Source organism: Corylus avellana, chromosome 5 (genome assembly GCF_965113065.1).
Source record: "Corylus avellana chromosome 5, dhCorAvel1.hap1.2, whole genome shotgun sequence".
NCBI lineage: Eukaryota > Viridiplantae > Streptophyta > Magnoliopsida > Fagales > Betulaceae > Corylus > Corylus avellana.
Window position 1 is genome coordinate 16,196,695 of NC_142494.1, and position 21,325 is coordinate 16,218,019.

At 38.5% G+C, this 21,325-nt stretch overlaps 1 protein-coding gene across 1 annotated transcript; it reads right to left on the reverse strand.

Moving 5' to 3' along the window:
• Nucleotides 1-17,209: 17,209 nt before the first annotated feature.
• LOC132182917 (uncharacterized) lies at nt 17,210-18,567 on the reverse strand. The gene is made up of 2 exons (XM_059596285.2): nt 18,001-18,567; nt 17,210-17,467 (listed from the first exon to the last, which is right to left on the reverse strand). Exons 1-2 carry the CDS (start codon nt 18,433-18,435, stop codon nt 17,348-17,350), a joined length of 555 nt encoding a protein of 184 aa, XP_059452268.1. The 5' UTR covers nt 18,436-18,567; the 3' UTR covers nt 17,210-17,347.
• Between the last annotated feature and the right edge of the window lie 2,758 nt (nt 18,568-21,325).

Here is a 21,325-nt window from a genome sequence, read left to right on the forward strand (position 1 = left end):
GTTATATGTCTCGTCCTAATGGGCATTCTGACGAGAAAATAGAGACTTCTTCAACCAAGCTTTGAGAACCTAAACACTATTACCCAAAGTTTTAAACACCCAAAGAAGGATAACGACTACAAGAACATTACAAGACAAGTCATTGAATTGGGCCAACCTAAAACCTAACATACCCCCAAATCAAATGCAAATGCAGTTTATATAAGGAAAATAAATTGCAATGCTCAATATTAAAACAACACAACCACAGAAACATCCACACATCCACAATACACAATTTGTTGACGAAGTAGAAAACCCTTTGAACAAATCAAATGGAAAAACCACTCCGAGGCAGCTAAACCCATGAAATCAATATACGAAGAACAGATTACAAACAATAGAAAACACGTACAATGCTACAAGGTTCTAGGCTTTGTAAGACAACAAGCTTCTTGCTTGCCTCCAAGTCAACCATCTTCCCGGAGTGAATCTCCTTACCGATCCTCTGGTAGACTTCTTTGCGGTTGCGGAAGCGTACGATGTTTTTGAAATCTTAGCACAAAACCCCCAAGTAAAAGAAAGCACGAAGCTTCTTAAGAGTCATTACTTGGTTCAAATAACAATGAAGGGTATCATCTCTACGAGGGAAAATAGCACAACCTTCTTCACCAAGAACCTCCAAACTCCAAAGAGGAAAATGGAAATGGTAGGCTTAAAAGAATTCTGAACCCAAGACGGGTAGTTATAGATTAGTATTTTTAGTCATCACATCTTAACTGGATTGATTTCGCGTTAAGACGGAAAGAACAAAAGACGCAGATGGATCTGGAATTATTCATGTCTTCATGGGAAATGAGTCACGTCATAACTTGTAGAGAAAAATCTTCTTATTCCCGTCATGTCCACGTTCTGATGTGCCATCCAACGCGTATGCCGAGAGTAATTACCTAAGTCCTGTTACAAGCCCGTTTTGATGCCCCATGCAACCGGGAAGTCAGAGAACTCTATTAAACATCTAATATTCACCCGGACACATAGGGAATGAACGAGAAATTACAAACAAATGGTTGGATCTTAGACACATTTTCGATTAAACAAATTTAAATATAACTTCATGCTCGATTAGACATAACTTTTGTGAAAAACAAAAACTCTTGAATTACTAGATGACTATTAAAAAAACTCAAGAGTGAGTAGGCATAGCATTAACCAAAATTCGCATGAGTCAAAAGCCATCTAACGTTAAAAGGCACCATGCTTAAAAAAATTCTCTTCAATAAATTCAAATACAACATTCACGCTTAGTGAGACATGACTTTTGCAAAAAAAAAACTTAGGAATTATTGGGTGACTATAATAAAAACTAAACAGTAACCAGATATGACCTTAACCAAAATTCACATTAATCAAAAGCCATAGAACATTTCCAAAGTCACCATGCTTAAACAAATAAACGCTTAAAATTCACATCAATCAAAAGGCATCAAACGTTCCCAAGGTCACCATGCTTCAACAACTTTTCCTTAACCAAATTCAACTATAATTTTCAATCTTGATTTGACACAACTTTTTGCACAAAAAAAAAAAAAAAAAAGAAAAAGAAAGGGAAAGAAAAGAAAGAAAAAAGGAGAATAAAAAGTTTTACAAATTACTAGATGACAATAAAAAAACTCAAGGGTAAGGAGACATGACCTTAGCAAACTTCATACAAGTCAATGTTTCCAAGGGCCCCAATCTTAAACAAATATTTGCTTATATAAATAAAAATTCAACTTTCATGGTCAATTAAATACGACTTTTGCCAAAATAAAAAATCTATAAATTATTGAATTACTTTATTAAAAGCGCTAGCGTTTGGAAAAAAAAAAAAGAAAAAGAAAAAAGAAAAAACACTACTAGAAATTAAACAATAATTATAATAAAAACTCGAAAGTCAAGAGACATCACCTTAACAAAAATTCGCATTAATCAACAGCTATCAAATGTTTCCAAGTTCTCCATGCTTTTAAAAATCTTTCCTCGAAATTAACATTAATCAAAAGGCATCAAACATTTCCAAGGTTATCATGCTTAGATAACTTTTCACTTAAACAAATTCAAATATAATTTTCATTCTCAATTAGACACGACTTTTGCACATAAAAAAAATTCAAATTCCCATGCCCAATAACATCGTTATGAAGAACATGAGAAGAAAGTAGCTATTTAAAATTAAATCGCAAGAACGAAGACAAAACTTTTAAATCTTAAACTTTTGTTCTTTATAAGTTAACACAAAAACTATTAATTCTCAGACATTTTTTGAAAATTAATTATCAAATGAACTTAATGAGTGATTTGAAAGCCTAGTCTTAGTAGGCTAGCAAAGGTTGAGAAATAACCGGTGGTGGACAGGTGGTAGATCTAATTTAATTAGAACTAGAAAAGCCAATCCTAGTCAAACAAGGAGAGGGAAACAGCTTGGGGGAGAAAGCCCTAGTCTCCCCTTAAGCTATAAGTGACACATGGGGCCAAGGAATTTTCCATCGCCTCATGTGTCTCCCCTAGTAATTTGGGCCTGGGGTTTTATGCCAACCCAATCCCTCTAGCCGCCAACGCACAGGGCCAGGGTTCCTTGCCTTATTCATTCAACTAAGTCCTTGGACCTTTGGGTTGTATCCCAAGCCAATTCTCATATATATTCACCATTGCAATATCTCTCTAGCCCATGTTTAAATAAATAAAACAAGCAGCCTAATAAATTAAAAAAAAAAACTTATTATGGTTAAATTACATTAGCTTGGTGAAGGACTTAAAGGATTGGCTTAAATATGTGCGTAATCATGTCTCCTTGATATTCGTTACGCAATACTATTTTAATCACAATTAATTCTACTAAATAATTGTGACTATACTCTAATAAATATTTTGATTAAACAATTAATTCCCTTAACTTACTTAACGTTGACTTATGATCCCTGCATAAAATATTCCGCAGCATAATCAGGGCTAAGGATACTGCCACTTAATTCTCTTCCTCTTTGTCGTTGAGTCACTGATTTTACATTATTCTCATACTTGTGAAAACATAGGTATGTATTTTGGTATGCCAACAAAAATGTTCTGGCCGGAGACTCTAAGAAAAATATCCATAAAATCTATCGCAAGGGGATTGATTCTCTCTCTTCTCTGACAAAGGATTTGGATTCATTATTGGAAAACGCTTTCCCACAATTTTACATGTTATTACCCAGTGTATAAAGGTTATTTCAATCGATGATAGGTATCAAAGTAACCTACATGCAATATCTTAGTCTACAATTCCTATAGAATTTAGAATCAAAGTCCTCAGTAATCTTTAAGGAGTTATTGTCTTTGTGAAAAGACAACTAATAAGCGTCGAATGTTGCACATTCAAGCCCCTTAACTCGCATATTTTAATTCCTTAGCATTTTTATTTGTTTGATTTTGTGTGGTTTTAGTGTTTTCAGGTGTTTATTAAAGATACAATAAATACCATTGATTTTGGGCATAAAGCACACTTTGAGAAGACCTAGCACATGTCTCACTATTTTCACTATAAATTTCTACTCGAGAATCGGATTAATACAATTCATTGTGAAATAAAAAATTTTTAATTCGGAAGTTTTCTATGCCAAAATTGTCCCACGAGATAAAAGCGCAAATCAACCCATGTGTGTAGGTGCGCTCGAGCAAACCACAAGTGGGATTGAGTGCACCCCAGCCCACGTGTGTAGGTGGGCTCGAGCGCTCTCATGCTGAAAAGTTCAAAAAATGCGAAAATTGGTAAGGAAAGCTTTTTTAGGTCTCCCAATCCGACTAGGAGACTGAATTACGGTTTTTCCAGGATTTTTTTAAGGCTTCTAGGGTTTCTTTTACACCCTATAAATGGTCCTTTAAACCTTAAAGATAGGTGTTCTTAGTTTTAGATAGAAAATAACTTCATGGAGCCTTGAAGAGTGGAAGGGAAGTATATCATGGTAGGAGGCCATCCTTGCATCAGGATGAGCAGCTAAATTCATCATAGGGTGTTGATGTAACCCTTTCCAAGTAACAATGGTTTAATTGCATTTTAATTTGAGTTTTTCTATATGTGTGATGGTGTTTAACTGTGAGAATTGAAGAGTGGAAGGGAAGTAGATCATGGTAGAAGGCCATCCCTGCACCAGGATGAGCAACTAAATTCGTAATAGGGCATTGATGTAGCCCTTTCCAAGTAACAATGGCTTAATTGCATTTTAATTTGGGTTTTTCTATATGTGTGATGGTGTTTAACTGTGAGACTCGATCTTAATGTTGATATTCAATCATTATGAAATTCTTCTATTGTCTTAGAAAGTCTTTTATCTTGATTGAACTCAATCCTTCATATTTTCTGTGATTATATGAATGATTATTATGCAACGGTTTTAACCGACACATCATCAATAGAATTTGATAGGCCTTGCCTAGGGAAGACGGATTGTACTACACCCTAGTTTAGTGTAATTTAGGTAGACAATTCATGCCAACCAAAGATGGGTTATGCTTATTCATTGATTTTGTGTAGCCTATTAAGAAATTAGATAATCCATACTTAGGAAAGACAAATCGTACTACATCATAGTGGTTAGGTGGACAGTCCTTGCCAACCGAAGATGGTGTTGTGCAAATTTATTTAACTCGCAAGTGTACGAATCCTTTATAGTTTAATGGATTGCAAGTGGCAGGCTGATCCCACAGAGAATTGTGTTTTTGAAAAGAAAATTTATATCTAAACTAATTTTATCCTAACCTAGTTGCAAAAAGGGTTTTGAAAACTAAAAGATAAACATAAACTAAATAAAGTAAAACAAAAGATGAAGGTACTAAGGATGCGGAATCCACACTCACCAAATCATAACAACATACTTCATGTTCATCAATATTAATCTAAACCATCCCATCTATCCATTCATTGCACAAATCACAAAAGGAATCCAAATTTAATTGAAACACCAAATGTATCCGAAGAACAAATCACAAGGAATATCTAATTTTTAGGCATATAAAACTAAGCACTCAATTATGTGAAATTATCCTAAATCATCAAGTGTATCCGTGAATCACAACAAGATATCCAAGAATCATGTCACATGTTGAAAAGAAGTAAAACAATTGAAATCAAACTCAATAAAATCGGAATAATAAAAACTTATATAAAAGTAATGTTGTTCTTCATCGGTAAGGCTTCATCCCCAACCTTAGTTTGAAATTTAGCTCAACATAAAAATAAAATTGAAACCTAAACCTAAACCTAAAGAAAAACTAAACTAAAGAGAGAAAAGCTGTGAAATTCTATTCTCGAAACTTGTCTATCTTTTCTTGAATGCAAATAGGTCTATTTATAGGCCTAGGAAACTCCTGGAAGCCCTAGTCAACCTAGATAATTTAGAGGTCTGTCTCCCAGTCCAACTAGAAGTCTGAAATCGGAATAGGATTCATCCAAATTTGTGTCCTTTTATTGCGGGACAATTTTGGCATCGTAAACGTCCAAATTAAGAAAAGTCTATTCACAATAATTTGTACTATTTTGAGTTAGCTTTCCAATGTCGTTTGAATCACGTCATTCTAATATTTGACAAGAAAGTTATGGTCCAAATACTGAGACATGTTCAAAATCTGAATTTGAATCCAGTCCGATTTGGACTCCAATTAGTGAAATTTCGATTTAATCCTTTTCTTGATTGGGTTAAACTTAACCATATCATCTAGGTCTTCTCAAAGTGTGCCTTCTTCCAAACTTTGCATTTTTCCCTTTAAAGATGCAGTTTCTCTTTAACGACCTACAAAACACTAAAAACTAAAACATTAAATGACAACACAGCTAAAGGATTAACTAATGTAAATAAAGGGCCCCAAATATACCATATTTGGTACTCATCAGATGGATTATACTTTTTTCTTAATTATGGTAATTTCTTGACTACTCTAGTGAGACGAGCCCTATATCATGCATAATATGAATTTCCCTTATTAATTTATCATTAACCATTGTTATGTGGTTAGTGGTGAAATCAACCTCCTATTATATCTGTCATACTATTTATCTCTATTTTACTTTTACGCATTTACTTTACAATCAAAATCAAATCAAATCTCGTTTAAATTAAGTTCATTTTAATCTTGAAAAGCTTGATAACAACACCCACGCAGTCCTTAAGGTTCGATACCCTCTATATAGCCCTATCCCACAAGGATTCGTTCTATTGCGAGTGTTTATTTTTATTATTGATATTTTTGGACACAAAAAGACCTCCAACAACTCCTTGGTCCATTCCATGCCTTACGGTCTCAGTACCTTCACATCAATCCAAAGTCACCGCTTCGCTTGATCAAGGTAGATTACCAAGATTCAATGTGTAATAGTCTTCCTCAAAATGGAAATACCACAGTTCCATTTACCGACTACAAACTCTCTATATTTAGGATATAAGGATTATTGACTATGATCTTGTGTGACAATCACTTTACTCACACTCATAGCCGTATTCAATGTTATCCTATATGACCTTTCACATCCATAATAAACGTAATAAGCATGAAAAAGACATTTTATATGCCAGATGCTCAAATCATTTACTCAGTGAATGTCAATATGGATATAAAATCTCTCAGATTTGGGGCACAATCCCCAACAATAAATAATTGGCTAACTGTAAAAAAGTTATTAAAAAAAAAAAAAAAAAACTCAAAAGACAGAAGATGCAACCTTAACCAAAATTCACATGAGTCAAAAGCCATCAAATGTTACCAAGGGCATTATGCTTAAATAGATTTTTGCTTAAATAAGAAGTCAGAACCTGAGACTGCTCCTCGGCTATCGGGGACAAGACCCGAGGCCTTAATCCTTCTTCTCCCTCCTCGGCATGCGGCCCATTCTCTTCCGGCTCCATCCCTATTGAGCTATCTGAGAACTGGTCGATTAAGAGTATTGGATGTTGGGGCCTGAGTGCACTGGAGATACCGATTCCAAGGGGAGAGCAGTGGTAGGAGAGGCACCGGACTGTCAAGGGAGTTGCAGCAATCGGATGGTTTGCAAAGATGTTCTCGTATGCCGATATCGGAGCCACATCGGGTTCTGGATTAACCCTCCTCCGAGCCGCCAAGAGGTTGGCAAAGAGGGATTTCCCCTTCTCTGCCTCGACAGCAGGACCCTTGCCCTTCACCAGTCTCCTCTTCTTCTGTTAAAAAGCTTCAGGTTCCTCGGGCTCATCAACCAATCGCAGGGCCTTCTTAACCCGACACTCATTTACCTTTTTCTTGCCTTTGTCAAGCGCAGGCTTTCGGGGGGTAGTCGTTTGGGGATTGGCTGCCAGAGGGCTTAAGTCCACAACCGCCTTAGCCGGTCTCTTTTGTGATACGCCGGTGCCATCTCTATTGGTGTAAAGATAGCTATTTAACCTAGCCATCGTAACCAACTTTTTGTAAGTCATAATGTTATCATGTTTCCGGGTGCAAGCCAGAACCATGTTTACTCGAACCATTTCCCCATCCGACAGGCAAAGGTCCTTGTGGAGACCCAAATGGGGGGTAGTCGTTTCATGAGGCACTCTCAGCCCCTCCGCCTTCTCTCCAGAAGCAAATTCCCAATGCCCCTGCTCAAAGAAGTACTTCTTGTTCCATCCGTGGTTACTCATATAGGTCTTATCCATGAAAATAAACTTCCCCCGTCTCATCTAGAAGTTATACAGCCCATCACTATTGGGGTTCTTCTAGAGCCAGTACATCCAGAGAAATTCTGAAACGGTGAGGTTTTGTCCTTCTCCGAGAGCCATGGGCCAAATGATCGCACAGGCAAAAAACATTCTCCAAGTGTTAGGAACCAATTGATAAGGAGCCATGTTCAGACGACCGGGAAGCTCACGTATGACCTTTGGGAAAGGCAGCTTCAGGCCTGAGTGGAACATCTCTTCTTATAAGCAGACCTCATGACTTCCGACATCCATTGATTGTGGTATTTTTGTGACCAAAAATATCAATTATAAAATTACCACTCGCAATAGAACGAATCCCGTAGGATAGGGCTATATTGAGGGTGTCGAACCTCAAGGACTGCAGGGGTTTTATTATCAAAATTTGAAAGATAAAAATTAACTTAATTCGAAAGAGACTGATTTGTTTGTGTGATTTTAAAGTGCATGAAAATAAAATAGATTTAAAATAAGAGAGAGAGAGAGAGAGTAGGGTCTTGACTTCAGCATGATCCGCACATCAATGGTTAACCATATTTAATTCTAGCAATTCATTCTATGCATGTTATAAATTAAACAAGAAAACACATGAAAATAATTTCATACAATCAATGGAATAGCATAACACATCTTCGGTTGGCACGGATTGACTACCTAAATTACACCAAACTAGGGCGTAGTACGATCCGTCTTTCCTAGGTATGGTCTATCTAACCCTATTAATTGCATGCAAATCAAGAACCATTGTATAACCATCATTCTTATAATCACAGAAGATAAGAATGATTTGAGTTCAATAATAGTAAAATAATTTCTAAGACAAGATAAGAATTTTACTAATATTGAATTGGAATTAAAGAACAATTGCATTTAATATGAAGAACAAAAATCAATTGTAGAAATCCTCATAGTTATACAATCAACATGCATAAATTGAAAACTAAAAATTAAATACAATCAAACCATTGTGCTTGGAAAGGGTTACATCAATACCCCACAATTGGTTTAGCCGCTCAAGATCTTCTAAGCTACACAGACAATTTACTGAAATTTTAACTCTAGAAAGCGGTGTGTCTGTTTACAATGTTTAGAGCCCTATTTATAGGGATTACGAAAACCCTAAAAACCCTCAGAAAGCCGAAGGTCAGTCTCCCAGTCCAATTGGGAGACTAAAAACCAATCCACGCTGGAAAAGGATTGCTGGCGTGCAATACACGCCCGAGTGCGCTCGATCCGACGTTTTGTGCGCACGAGCACAGGCATGCGCTCGATCCCTAGCCGCCAACGCTCGAGCGCAGGTGCGCTCAAGCTCAGGAATAGCTATGCTCGATCCTAGATCCAGAATGCCCAGCTTTTGCACTTTTAAACCCAATTTTCAATGGTTTGTCAAGTAAGACCTGAAACACAAAAACAAAACAAAATCAAACAAATAACAATGCTATGGAATTAACATATGTAAATTAAGGGGCTTGAATGTGCAACATTCAGCGCTTATCATCCACTATGGCGCCCTTCCTCTCATCATCAAAATGGAGCTTCACCGTTTTGGGGATGTAGCAGTCCAGGATGATTCTACGCTCATCCTCCTTGGTCAGATCGGGCCTCCATAAGGCTGGGTAGGTTTTGCCCAAACCACCGTCTGATTCAGATCCCTCTTCACTAGATATAGCTGGGTTTTGCAGAAAACAGAGCAGAAACAAAAGTGCAAGAACGGACGTAAGAACTTTTGCAAAAGACTTGGTGCGAATAGAAGAAATAGAAGAGGATGAAGTTTTTATAAAGCTTAAGAAGGCTAAACGAGAGGTCTGGTCTGGAAAAGATAAGAAGGTAAAGCGCCAAAGGGGGCCTCGAGAAACGTGTGCAATAAATACGGCAATAAAAGCGCGACTCTGCAAATCCCGCGTGACAGTTGACAACTGACAACCGAAAGGACGACCACCCCGATACTGACATGTGGAACAACCGATGCGCCCTCGGTTATGTCAACCGTCTCGGCAAAAATTGGTCAGATTTCCCGTCAAAACTTGAAATTCAAATTTTCCCCCTCAGAAGTCTCGGATTTTCACTTAAAGAAAGTATTTCAGAACGCCGATCCATTTATAAACACAAAATTTCCATAATCTTCAGATCAGGAAATTTGGGGGTAACTGTTGGGACATGGATCAACTCCTAAAGCCCAATGGGTACCGAACCCGAATTAAGCAAAATGGTATACCCGACAAGGCCTCGAACAAACTTTCCCTAAGGAGGTTTCGTAAACCGAAGAGGTCTAGGACAAGAGTCCGAGACTACTCCTCGGTAGGTGTCAGATGCCGAACTCGAGACACAGCTTCTAGGGAGCAAAGAAGTCAAGAGCCAAGCGTAGATCAATCATTTAACATCTAAGAATATGCAAGCATTCAAACTAACACAAGTGATCATCATCTCACCTTCGAAAAAGATCTCTACAGCATAGATGACTATCCACATACAAACTACCCCTATATAAGTGGGATAAGCAGTTATTCAAATTCAAAAGGTTATCTCATTCAAATGAAAACCTTATCACTTGTCCCAGGATTCCTACTCTTATCAAATAAATGCAAAACAGATATTTAGGGATAGGAATCCCGAGACGTGCGGGAAGCAAATTCTACTCCATGCCTATAAATACAAGTCTCAATTTCAATCAAAGGTAAGTGCAATCCTAGCTCTGAAAACTTTGGTTCCTTAGACATTCTTTCCTCACATTCTGACTTAGGCATCGGAGCTCCCCCGCAGGAACACCACTAGGGGCTCTAATCCTGTTTGTTCTTTGTGTGTGTAGCCTGAAGCATCCTCAAAGTTGTCAACACCTCCTCCAGGCGTGCCACGTCATCATCTCAGAAACTGTGTATCAACAATTTCCATGAATTGATAAAAAGGATAAACAATTGTGGCAGAAACTTGCTGTGATGCCTTTTCGTAAATTAGAAAAGAGAAAGAAAAAAAAAACGTGATGGCTGTCAGACTTATGCTCCCTTTTAATCACAAGCTCAAATACTACTATTATGCCATTATTTTCGTCTCCAAGCTTCGAGAAATGGTTTCTTAAAAAACCATGCAGTTCCTCACCGACGACACTGACCCTCGCATCAAGGTCGCCAAACCTCGCCCCTCAGGGTCGCCGCCGTTCATGGACTCCGGCTCAAGCCCGCCGAACTCGACCCAAGATTCGCCAAGTCTGCCAAGCTCGCCGAGACTGCCAAACTCTCCGAGCCTGCCTACCGAGTCCACCGAGTCTGCCAAGCTTCGCCGGACTTCGTCGGACCCCTCCTCAGAAACAGAAGTGAAGAGGACAATCATGCCCTCCGGCGGCAACAGACATGCTGGCAAACTCTCTCCAGATTCCTGGCCTCGCCTCGTCAGTGAACCAGCGTCCCTGCAAGCTCCCTCCAGAGGCCTCGCTAGCTCCGACCTTGCCTCGTCACTGCCAGTGACCGAGCCTTACTCGGACTAGGGGTCACCAAGCCCTCGTCGGACGCACAGGCTCTTTCCGACAAACTTACCGCTTGATCGCCAACCCATGAGCCCAGGCCTCTGCTCTCTCTGCAACAAACCAAGTTGCCAATCATGTCAGTCACCAAGTCTGCTTCATCACCATTTCAACCCAGCCTCGGACAGTGGGTGGACCACGCCTCGTCGTCTAACCGACCCAGCCTCAGGCACCACATAAGTGAGGCCAGTCGACCCATGCTTCGCACTCCTCAGAGCCGACCTATGGTCGGGTTCATATGGCCAACCCAGCCTCGGGCACCATTGTTGGACGAGCCCTCCTCAAAGTTGCCAACCCAGTCTAGGTTCCCTCTGACAGACCCAGTCTTGGATCAACAAAGATAGAGCCGACCCGGTCTCGGGCTCCCATCACGACGAGCTCTCCTGAGAGCCGACCCGGCCATGGGTTCATTTGGACAACCCAACCTCAGCTGAATGCATGGCCATTGTGAGTCGATCTTTTTCAACCTCAGAAAAATTCCTAGGGAAAATCTGAGAGGCAACTCCACGGGAATAATTCTGAGGATGGGTCATCCTGCAAAAATCCAAGGAGCAAATCCAAAGTCCGATTCCGAGAGCCCAAGCCCGAGGAGTGAAAAATCAGAGAGCTTGAGGAGTGAAAAATTCCGAGAGTCCGAGAATGAAATTCCAAGACAAACTCAGAAAAATTTTCCTTGGAAGAAAAATTCCGAGACTCTGAGAATGAAATTCCGAGACAAACTTAGAAATTTTCCGAAGAAAAATTCGAGAGTCTGAGGGGAAATTTCTGAAGAGCAAATCCGAGAAGCAAAAAATCCAAGGAACAAACCTCCCGAGGCCTGAACATCACTCCGCCTCCCTAGGGAGCCTCGCCCCGCCAGATAAGTCCCTGTGAACTTATTTTATTTAGTTGTGAAATATGTGTTGTTTTAGCCAACTGTGAAAAAACATGTTCACCTTTTGCATAGGTTTCATGTGAATATATATATATAAGGCCTAGCTCTTTATGCCTAATCTTGTTTTTTGCAAGCTTTCTTTAAAAAAAAAAAGCTCATTGCCCTCATCAGGTTGCTTCCTACGGGATTCGTAAAAAGAAGATACCTTTTGCATATAAAACTAAAAATGATATTTCTTTTTGTATCAATTGTCATGAATAAGTATATGTATATAATTATTAAATGCTTCTGTCATTTACCATAATCAAAGCACAATTTACAATTCTGAATACATATGCTCATGGCTCTTGATAAAAAGACAATAATACAAGAATATCTCTGTTGAAGGTATGCTTTAAAAGGGGTAAAACAAATGCATGCCTGACTAGAATAATACTTAATTTTGGTCTTGGTGAAAGCCAACGGCAATTCAAAAATCATTGAGTGTCTAATCTGTCCTTTTGTGAGAGGCATGCTCCTCTCATGAGAACGACATTGTCATATTTTAGCTTTAATAGCATTCCACATTCTTAATTCTGATTTCCTGGGATTATGATTGCTTGGGCTTGATAATAGTCAATTGTGTTCCATACATCGTAAAAGGCATGCTATTACTCGATTTTAGTGCAGCATGCTCTGTGTTTCTTCTTTCAACTTTGTGCAGTGATCATGAAAAACAGCGAGGCAAAAGAGCACAATGTGGCTTAGAGTAAAAAAGCACTTCATGCCATCCCAAGATGACACAAACCTGAAATCTGAGCAGTATAAAGCAGATCTGGTGCCTCTACTCAAGCCCGACAGAGTATAGCACCCAACCTTCTGAAACAAACTCAACCGAGTAACTCATTTCAGAGAAGCAGATATGTTCTCGGGCTCGCATGAACTTGCCCTCCTCAAAGCCACTGGCGCCAACCCCTCTTCGGCACCGATGGCTACCCACACTCGGTAACTTCTCGGTTCACTGAGAAGTAAAGAAACACATTTGATAGATACCAGTAAACTACATCTGAGATAAGTGGTTGCTTTCCCTTCCATCCTCTTTTATTTTCAAGATCTGATTCCATTAACACTAGCTATTAAAAGTGTTTCATGATAATTGTGAAATCTCTACACTAACCTTCATCTCAGTAGATGATAAAGTTTTATGTTCCATCACTAATTTATAATGTAGTCTAAAAGGACTCGTATGGTTAGTGTTTATTGTTTTGTGCAGACCCCAAAACAAAACAATGGCTTAATGGTTAAACCCTTCTTGCACAAACCTATGTGGGTTCAAAGCAAAGAATGGCAAGAAGAAGTTGTCCATTTCGGCAAACATACTATCAGCTCAGCCCCAAGCTAACGCTCACTCTTTCAAGGCTTGTTATAAAAGCTTGCATGCAGGCATGCCAAAAGTGGCTGGGCACAAAGATGAGCAAATGTCAGCTAAGAAGCATCGGCCAGAGCAACTCCTCTCCACTGAACTCATTTCACAATTTGAGTATCTCGCCATTGACACCACTCCTACAACGTAGAAACAGGAGCTACATATTCTATTTTTATATTACATGCATCTTATAACCAAATACATGTAGGAAAAGCTCGATGTATGAGGAGTATGTTCCTAAGCTGCCATTAAATGGCTGCCAACAAGATGCTCTGCCTACTAAAGCCTTGTGCCCCGAGCACACCAAGGAGTTCCATCCCAAGATGCGAAGAAACTGGGCTTCCTAATTGCTCTAAATATTGAGCTCATGAAAAGCCATTTCACCATTTATGGGGTATCATGGTTGACAAAGGGAGCTCATTTCAAAGAAGCGGAACTTTCTTTTGATAGCTTACATGAACATGATTAAAAAGCGAATAGTTTCATACGGCCGAGCATCGCTCCGCCTCTACATAGCCGAACGCATCGCTTCGCCTCAACATGGCCGAGCATCGCTTTGCCGCACCAAGGCCAAGCTTCGCCGCTCCTTACTGAGTCCATTATTGCCTCACCCTCTCTCACTGTCACCGGATCTTGCCAAAAGTTCACGTGACCCCAATATTTCCTAGGAATCCAAACAAAAGGATCCCGAGAGTCACATATTCAAGAATGGGGGGTATCTAGTTTGAAGTTCATCTCCGAAATTTGAAGAAACGGCTTGCTAAGCGCAAAGGAGGCAGTCATCCCAGCCAGGGTTGGATTGAGAAGCGTTTCGGCTCAAGTGCAATAATGAAAGCCTCAAGCTACACCTTGACATGCTGCAGGAGAAGCAAGACTAGCCCCAAGAAACCATGGCAGCATAACAGGAGTGAGTGGCTCGTTACTTCAATCAAAAGAGGCTCCTCAGTGGATCATAGTCAACAGACATTCCCCAAGAACAACTCGGTGAGATACTCGAGGGGCTTTCCCGAGGACGTTTGCGAGGAACATAGTCAAAGAGGCTATAACTCACGAAAAACAGCCGAAGTGGTTTCCCGAGGGGAGTTGGGGGCAGCGTCCAATGACCTTCCAAACTAAACCCCTTGGACATAAAACCCTCGGAATGTTTGTGGAAAAAAACCGTCTCGAATACAAAATCATTCGTCAAGGAATGTTCAACTGTCAGACCAAAGCAGAGAGCTCGGAACAAGAACTCTGACAGGTGGTTCTAAGGAACTCTCTGGAGTCAAGCACTCGGCCAAAAGCACTCTGCCCAGCAATCACAGGTAATTTATAAATTATTCTTAAGATTGCTAGGGGTGTTTCCATAAATATTAAACCTATGTTATTTTCTGAAATTGCAAGTGAAAAAAGATTGTACAAACAATCTTTCACGGAAAAGAAATAATAAGGCATTTTTCCAAGATTAAACTACCTTTAGAACATAAAGCCTCTGAAGTAGGATTGTTCTAAAGGATTCTCGAGAAGTACAACCAAGTTTTTCCGAGTCAAAAGGGAAGTACAACCGAAGTTTTCCCAAGTCTAATGGGAAGTACAGCCGAAGTTTTCCCAAGTCTAATGGGAAGTACAGCCGAAGTTTTCCCGAGCCTGAAGGAGACACAGCCGAAGGCGCTTTCTCCAACTCAACATAGCTGAGCCGAAAGAAAAACCTAAGAGCTTTCCCAAGAATGAACTCGGCGAAACATAACTATGGTAGTCTTCCAAATTAAACCTATCAAGAACGTAAATCCTTCAAAGAAGGTGTGTTCGAAAAAGGTTAAACAGCTAACCTGTCAAGAATGTAAATCCTTCAAAGAAGGTGTGTTCGAAAAAGGTTAAATAGGTTCATAAAAAATAACCTGTCAAGAACGTAAATCCTTCGAAGAAGGTGTATTCGAAAAAGGTTAAATAGCCTAAAAAAAAAATAACCTATCAAGAACGTACAAAAAAGGTGTGTTCGAAAAAGGTTAAACATTTCCTGAGGCCTAGCACTTAGCCAAAAGCACTCTACCGAGCAATCACAGGTAATTCGTAAATCACTGTCAAGATTGCTAGGAGTGATGCATAAATAATATCATTGCAAGCAAATGAAATGACTAGCAGTTTGATCAACCCAAAAAGTCCTATTATTCCAAGTATATAATTACAAAACAAAAGGGCTAGCTTCAGGAGCTCCAAGGCTTCGATCTCAAATACGCATAAAATTCTCGATGCCCGACTAGCTGGACAGGTCAGCCATGGGAATTGTGGGGTAACTGTTGGGGATAAAATCCACTATGGGTCCCACTATCTCTCAACAACCTTTAATTATCTCATAAGGTCCTACGTTATCTCAACTACCTCACATTATCTCCCCACTATTTCAAATGATTCTTCAATCATCTGAAGGTAGAAGATCAAGGAAGCAGTTACAGAGATAAAACCCTATAAAAGAGAACTCAAGACATAGGTAAAAGGGATTGATCATTTATTTTCACAATGCATAGCTAGCTCTGGCTACATTTAGACCCCATATACGACTGCTAACTTAAGCATCGGAGGGTCTACGGGGCCTTCCCCAGAGACCCCTTTGACGCTCTTATTATTTTGTAGAAGCCCGAAGATTGATGATCACAGATGCCTCAAAGAACGCGAAGATCACACCAAACAGAAACTATTGAGGGAAAAACGTGCAATACGTCCGAGGATTCTTCCGGCTATCAAAGACCACCTGAGAATCAATACCCACAAAAGAAATAATGAAAAACTGAAAGAGAAAACCCTAAAATAATTGAAGGGAGTATACTACATGTTGCCAAGTAAGCGGTGAAGGCGAAGGATGAGATCTTCCTCATCAGGAGCAATACGTCCTCTCTTAATGGAGGGCCGGAGATAATTCATCCACTGAAGGCGGTAGCTCTTGCCAAATGGGGGGCATTTTGGAGATAGTGATCACGTGACTCATCACGTAAAAGTCACGTGATCACTGTTTCGTCAGGCAAAACTGTTTTGTTTGACTAACGGAATGGCCGAATTGTAAAATATTAAAATTTTAGAGGATAAATTGCAAAATTGAAACTTTGGAGCTCGAATTGAAAATGGCACCAAACTTTGGGGAAGTAAAGTGTAATTTTCCCTTGAACATTATATATTTTGTATATGGCTTCATGTCGCATGTGACACTTTTGTATAGCCATTTTTTCATACGTAGAACATTACATTTGTAAATCTTATATATATACACGCTCTATGTGTTGTGTATAATCCTTTATTGATATATATTTTCACTAGAATTAAATTGTAGTGGTGTTAAAGTATAAATATACTCTAACATTTGGATTAGCTATTTCTATGGCATACAAGGGAATCCCAACTTCTTTTATTTCCAATCAATGATATTTATTTTTCTAATAGAATAATCATTTTGCATACGGGGCGTAACATAAAAGTAAAATAATAATAATAATAATAATAATAATCTCTAAAGACCATCAATAAGGACACTAGTTGTCGCTAATGTCATCACTGATGCTCCATCGGAAATGTCCATTAGTGACTACCAAAAATATCGTTGCTGATAATACTCTTTAGTCTTTGCCGACAACAAAATTTTTGTACAATTTTAAAGTTGATAAAAAATAAATAAATAAATTAAAAAGAAAAGTGTAGGTTTAAATTCAAAGAATAATATATACAAAAAAATAAATAAACACATTTATTGTTGAAGACTTGCATCTAATGTGGAACATACAAAAAAGAAAAATTATCTCTATTAATGTGAATGGAAGGTGGTGCCTGCAAGAAGAATACCGATTATAAATAGAAATCAAGCTGAACAACGAAAAAGAGAAGTTGCAAATCTATTAATCATCTTGAAATGTTTTTCCTCCTCTCAAATAGATGGAGCGCTTCACATAGGCCGTGGAATCTTTCTTCTTTCTTTTGAAATGTTTCGACGCAGCTTTCAGCATCTTTGCCCATGCCTGTATTCAGTATACAATAATATATCATGGGGGAAAGAAAAAGTTTTCATTAGATAGTGAACCAAGTAAAAGACTCAACAGACTTGAGATCTGAGGAATGAACATTAGGATATCAATTAGTGGAATAAATTAATTTCTACAAGAAAGAGAGATAAAAATGAAAACTTGGTACTTTCGAAGCTATCCTGCCACCAGAATCAAGGTAAATTGGCCTTGAATCACACATAATATTTCAAAATTTTCAGCCAACACATGTTGACATTTCATGGATTTCCCTCATGGGTTTGCCGTGAATCATAGGCTTTCCCCTGAATATTCACTTTTCCCCTGCAAGAATCTAGCAGAGTGGTTCTGAATCTTCTAATTTACCCCAAAAATCACAACTTTTCAATGAATGAGTTGTCAAACACATTTTTCCTAAAGTTTTTCATCTCAAATAGGCTTATATCAGTTGGCTAATCTAATCTTTCAGCTTGAAAAGGAAAATCTAAAAGAAAGGTATGAATGAAGAACCCAGAAAAAAGTAGAAGTACCTTGGTGGTGGCTGGGTAACAAGTGTTCTTTATAGGAGTGGGAGAGAATTCAGATGCCTTCATTTTCTTCTTGCTCTTCATTTTCAAAAGATTTAGATTGACTTTGAAGGCAGTGGTGCAGATATTCTTCTTAATGTTGGAACTGACTTTCTTGAGCTTGTTTTCTTTGCCGAAATCCATCCCAAATGAGAGCTTTCTTGGTGTCATGAAATCAAAATCAAAATCCAAATCCAAATCCATGGGACTGTAAGCCCGAGTGACCAAAGGGGACCAAATTGAACTCTGCGTGTAATCGAAGTCGAAGGCAGAGTTGTCTGGAAACTTGCAGAGAAGCTCTTTCGACATAAATGGCTGCAAGTACTCCACCACTTTGGTAGTGGCGACGACAAGCCTCTCCTTCTCTTCCCTTTTCTCTTCTGCGATGGTGATATTCATACCTGATCTTCTATACGCTACAGTGATTTCTTTTTTAGTGGGCTTCTCGCTTGCTTTCTTTATTGGATTATTGAAAGATAATTCTTTTTAAGCAGCAAAGGGAGAGAACACAAGAAGGAACAAGACACAGAAAGTTACCGTTACATTGAATTGAAGTCTTAAAATAGATGATGTCCCAAGAGTTCTCCCTAATGTCCGAATTCGTCCCTCGCTTTTGAACGGATTTCTCGATTTTACCCATAACTTATCCTGTTTTCTCATTTTGGTCCTTCGAGTCCCTGCCGTTTTATTTTCTTTTGGTTTGTTGCCTTCTTTTCTTTGATGATTGAAAGCTGTCTTTTGTCGTGGTTTTTTTGTCATGTTTTTAAGCAGCAAATAGGAGAGGAACAAGAGTCTGAAAGTTACCGTTACTTTGAATTCTTAAAATGATGGGCCAAATTCGTCCCTCGCCTTTGAACCGTTTTCTCGATTATACCCTTGACTTATCCTATTTTCTCATTTTGGTCCTAAACAATTAAATTTAGAGAAAAAGTAGATATACTCTCTCAAACTACTAGTACATTATCAATGTCCTTCCAAATTATCAATAATGTCAATATCTTACATAAATTACAAATTAAATGTCAATGTTTTCCTTAGGACAAAAATATCTTTCAAAAAAAAAAAAACAACCTTAAATTAATAAAAAAAAAAACTAAATATATATTTTAACAAAAAAAAAAAAAAAAAAAAAAGGCAATCAAAAACAATATGAAGGTGACCTCATTAGTTTCGTGGGAGGTTCGAAAACCGAGTAATGCTAAAAGTCACTCTTGTATTCTTCTTATGTCACTTTAAAAATGATGTACCTTATAAAATTACCATAGACATTGTGATTGAATATTATTAAACTTTAATCAAATGGCGATTTTATAGGCCACCTCATTCATGGAGTGACGCCAGAGGGACCACCCTTTTGTTTTTTTCAATTTAAGGTTTTTAGTTTTTTTTTTTTTTTAATTTATAAGAGTTTTTTTATTAAAAAATTATTATGATCATTTTTATCTTTTTACTAACCTTAGCCTTAAGAAGGATATTGACACAATTGTAATTTGTGAGGACATTTGCAATGCCTAGTTTGAGAAATATGTTTACTTTTCCTTTAAATTTAATTGTGACATCCAAATTTAGATTTAGAAATTATCTTTTTGCTAGCTTCGAATGATATCCACAAATTCTCATAGTTTATAAGAGACATTGAATCCATCAATAGTTTGTGGGTGGAACACATTGAAGAGTACTTTTCACTTCTTATATTGGATAGGATTCCTAACAATAACTGGAAAATTATCCATTAAAATTTTTATTAATCCTAACTATTCAATGTCATTCAACGAGCCACGTGTCCCACTTAAAATAAAATAATAAAATATTATTTACATTTAAAAAAAAATAATAAAAAAATATATATAAGGTGGCTGGCTACCCCTAGCTCAGCCATGGGGGTGGCCAAGGGCCGATTGGGAGCCACCCCCATGGCCCTAGGTGATGATTCGGCCACACCCTAAGGCCAAACTCAAAAATATATGACTTATGGATTTGTTCCTAAGGGATGGCCGAACCACCCTTAGAGCACTTCCTGAAAAGAGCGGTTGGGGGTGGCCAACCACCCCATATTTTTTAATTATTTATTTTATTTGTTTATTCTTTTATTTTATATTTATTTTCTAAAATGTAAATAATATTTTATTATTTGATTTTGAGTGGGACATGTGGCTTGTTGGTGGCTTTTAGATTTATGGTGTGAATTGATAAAATTTTTGGTGGGCAATTTTTCAGCAATAACTGGGTACTCTGATTCTCTTATATTTTGCGCAAATCCATGGATAAAGCACACCTTATCCATTTTAAGTTTGTAACCATTAACGTTGAACAAATCCTTATGGATAAACTACACCTTATCCATTCTAACCATTAACGTTGAAGATAAACATGGATCAATTTTCATGCTAAACTTAGGGAGCCCCTACTATGCGGTCATGCTGCAAAAAGGGTCTTTTACAGCATCTAACCACAAGGTGACACATCACCAAGCTTATTTTGACAAAATGAAATCAAAACACTAGATAATAAAAAATAAAGAACCGAACCACCTGCCCCTGCGATAGTGAAACCACCGGCTAACCCACCGACGACGGCAGACCCAGCCGCGGGTCTGGCATGATCCACGGCTGGGTCTGGCCGTGACCTAGCCGTGGGTCACCTCTTCGGCGACTTTTTTTTGCCAAACCCAGCCTCAAAAATCGATTATAATGCCTCAAAAATTGATTTTAATGCCTCAAAACTCGTTTTTAATGTCTCAAAAACTCGATTCTAATGCCACAAAACTCGATTCTAATGCCTCAAAATTCAATTTTGGATTGAAAGCTAAAACTTAGAGGGAAAGGTTAACCCTTTTTGGGATTTTATCACCCTAAAACCGGAGTCATGCTATCACTCACGCGGCGCTGGAGCTATGTGAAAAACCAAAGAAAAAACCAAAAAACCAGACCCACACCAGAGCAAGACCCATCAGAAAAAACCAAAAAATCAGACCACCAGAGCAAGACCCATGCAGCCAACATTTCAGCAAAATCCACGGCCGGCGAGACCCAGCCGTGGGTCTTGGTGGCTGGCCAGATCTAGGCCGAGGCCCACGGCCTTCTTTCTCTTCTTTCTCTCTTTTCTTTCACATTTCTTTCTTCTTTAATTGAAAATGAGGTGCATTGAGGTGTAGGTTTTTTTTTTTGCATTTTTTTTTTTCTTTATGTGAGGTGTCCTTTTATTGGGTGCTGCAAGATATACCTTTTGCAGCCGGAGCGCACAGGAAGTTTATTCTAAACTTATGGTACCAGCTTTAACACCGACGCTG

Bases quoted from the DNA above. Each gene is read 5' to 3' on its own strand.
- LOC132182917 (XM_059596285.2), bottom strand. From the start codon at position 18,435: ATGAATATCACCATCGCAGAAGAGAAAAGGGAAGAGAAGGAGAGGCTT. The intron at 17,468-18,000 runs GTACTTCTACTT...TACTGAATACAG, and splicing joins GTTACCCAGCCACCACCAAG to GCATGGGCAAAGATGCTGAA.